The 1761-nt window shown below is 48.6% G+C and overlaps 1 protein-coding gene across 1 annotated transcript; it reads left to right on the top strand.

Moving 5' to 3' along the window:
- Nucleotides 1–94: 94 nt before the first annotated feature.
- On the top strand, nt 95–1573 carry LOC147819804 (titin-like; the record flags this gene model as incomplete). Its single annotated transcript, XM_087170853.1, has 1 exon — nt 95–1573. A coding segment is annotated over one exon (1479 nt), but the record flags the coding sequence as incomplete, so codon positions are not given.
- Nucleotides 1574–1761: the final 188 nt, after the last annotated feature.

Below are 1761 nucleotides of genomic sequence, written 5' to 3'. Positions count from 1 at the left end.
ATGCGTGAAGTGACCAGGCTGGACACTGGAAAGTACACAGTCAAGATAGAGAATGGTGTGGGAGAGCCCAAGACACTGACCCTGTCTGTGAAAGTACAGGACACCCCAGCTCAGTGCAGAAACCTGGTCCTTAAGGACGTGACCCGTGGAAAGGTGACTCTCTGCTGGGAGCCTCCACTCGTTGACGGTGGTGCTGAGATCACAAACTACATTGTTGAGAAGAGGGACTCCTCCAAGAGATCCTATTCTGCAGTGACAAGCAAATGCACAGACACAACATACACCATTGAAGATCTCTCTGAGAAGACATCCTTCTTCTTCCGTGTGTTAGCGGAGAATGAGAATGGTGTTGGGGATCCATGTGACACACTTGAGCCTGTGAAGGCCACAGAGACTCCAGGACCAGCCAAGGAGGTCTCTATGAAGGATTCATCAAAGACATCTGTTACTCTGCAGTGGCTGAAGCCTGATTATGATGGTGGCAGCATCATCTCTGACTACGTCATTGAGAAGAAGCTTAAGGATGAGGAGTGGTCTCTGGGAGGAACCAGCAGACAATGTGAGTTTGAGGTCAAGAAACTCAAGGAGCACTCCAACATGTTCTTCAGAGTTGCCGCCAGGAATGAGAAGGGACAGGGCGACTTTGTTGAGATTGGGCCTATCAAAGTCATTGACTACATAATCACACCTGAAGCATGCCTTGCAGAGTACCCAGATGGCAGCATCAGTGTTCGCCTGGGTCACAATGTGCACATCGAGCTGCCATATAAAGGCAAACCTAGACCTGCTATTCTGTGGCTGAAGGACAACCTGCCCCTTAAGGAGAGTGACCAAATACGCTTCAAGAAGACAGAGAACAAAGCAACTCTGATGATTAAGAACGTGAAGAAGGAGAATGAGGGTAAATACACCCTGACCCTTGACAATACGGTCAACAGGAGATCCTTCCACATCCACGTCATCACACTTGGACCACCCTCAAAACCTGTTGGACCAATCCGACTGGATGAAGTGAGAGCTGAGAGCATCATGATCTCCTGGGATGAACCCAATGATGATGGCGGTGGGAATATCACCTGCTACACTGTGGAGAAGCGTGACACCTCCCAGACTGCCTGGAAGATGGCCTGCTCCAGTGTAGAGGACACTCAGTTCAAGGTCCCCAACCTGATCAAGGGTGTACAGTACCAGTTCAGAGTGTGTGCTGAGAACAGATATGGTGCCAGTGAGCCTCTGATCTCACAGATGGTCATTGCCAAGCACCAGTTCAGGCCTCCAGGCCCACCGGGCAAGCCTGTTGTGTACAACATCACCAACGATGGCATGACCATCCAGTGGGAGCAGCCCATCTATGACGGTGGCACCCCCATTCAGGGCTTCCATGTGGAGAAGAAGGAAAAGAACAGCATCATGTGGCAAAAGGTGAACACTATGCTGGTCAAAGAAACAGAGTACAGGATTTTGGAACTCATTGAAGGCCTTGAGTACTCCTTCAGAGTCTACGCCCAGAATGATGCTGGCTTCAGCCGAATGAGTGATGAGAGCAAGCCAACCATGGCTGTCAGTCCTGTTGGTGAGTGCAGAGTTCAGACAATGATATTATTCTCTTTGCTTACACTTCAAACACACAGCATATTTATACTGAGTTTATCATTTCAGTTATAAAACCTGACTATGATGTAGTATTAGTGAAAGCACTTTGACAAAGATAAGTTAAAGATGTATGTCATGTCTTTCAGATCCTCCTGGCCAGCCTGACTA

This window comes from Seriola lalandi, unplaced genomic scaffold, assembly GCF_002814215.2.
Source record: "Seriola lalandi dorsalis isolate HSWRI2012SDOR001 ecotype SW California unplaced genomic scaffold, Sedor1 jcf7180002046490, whole genome shotgun sequence".
Lineage (NCBI taxonomy): Eukaryota > Metazoa > Chordata > Actinopteri > Carangiformes > Carangidae > Seriola > Seriola lalandi.
Note: the sequence above shows the minus strand (reverse complement) of the source record. Positions and strands in the feature narration are given on the sequence as shown.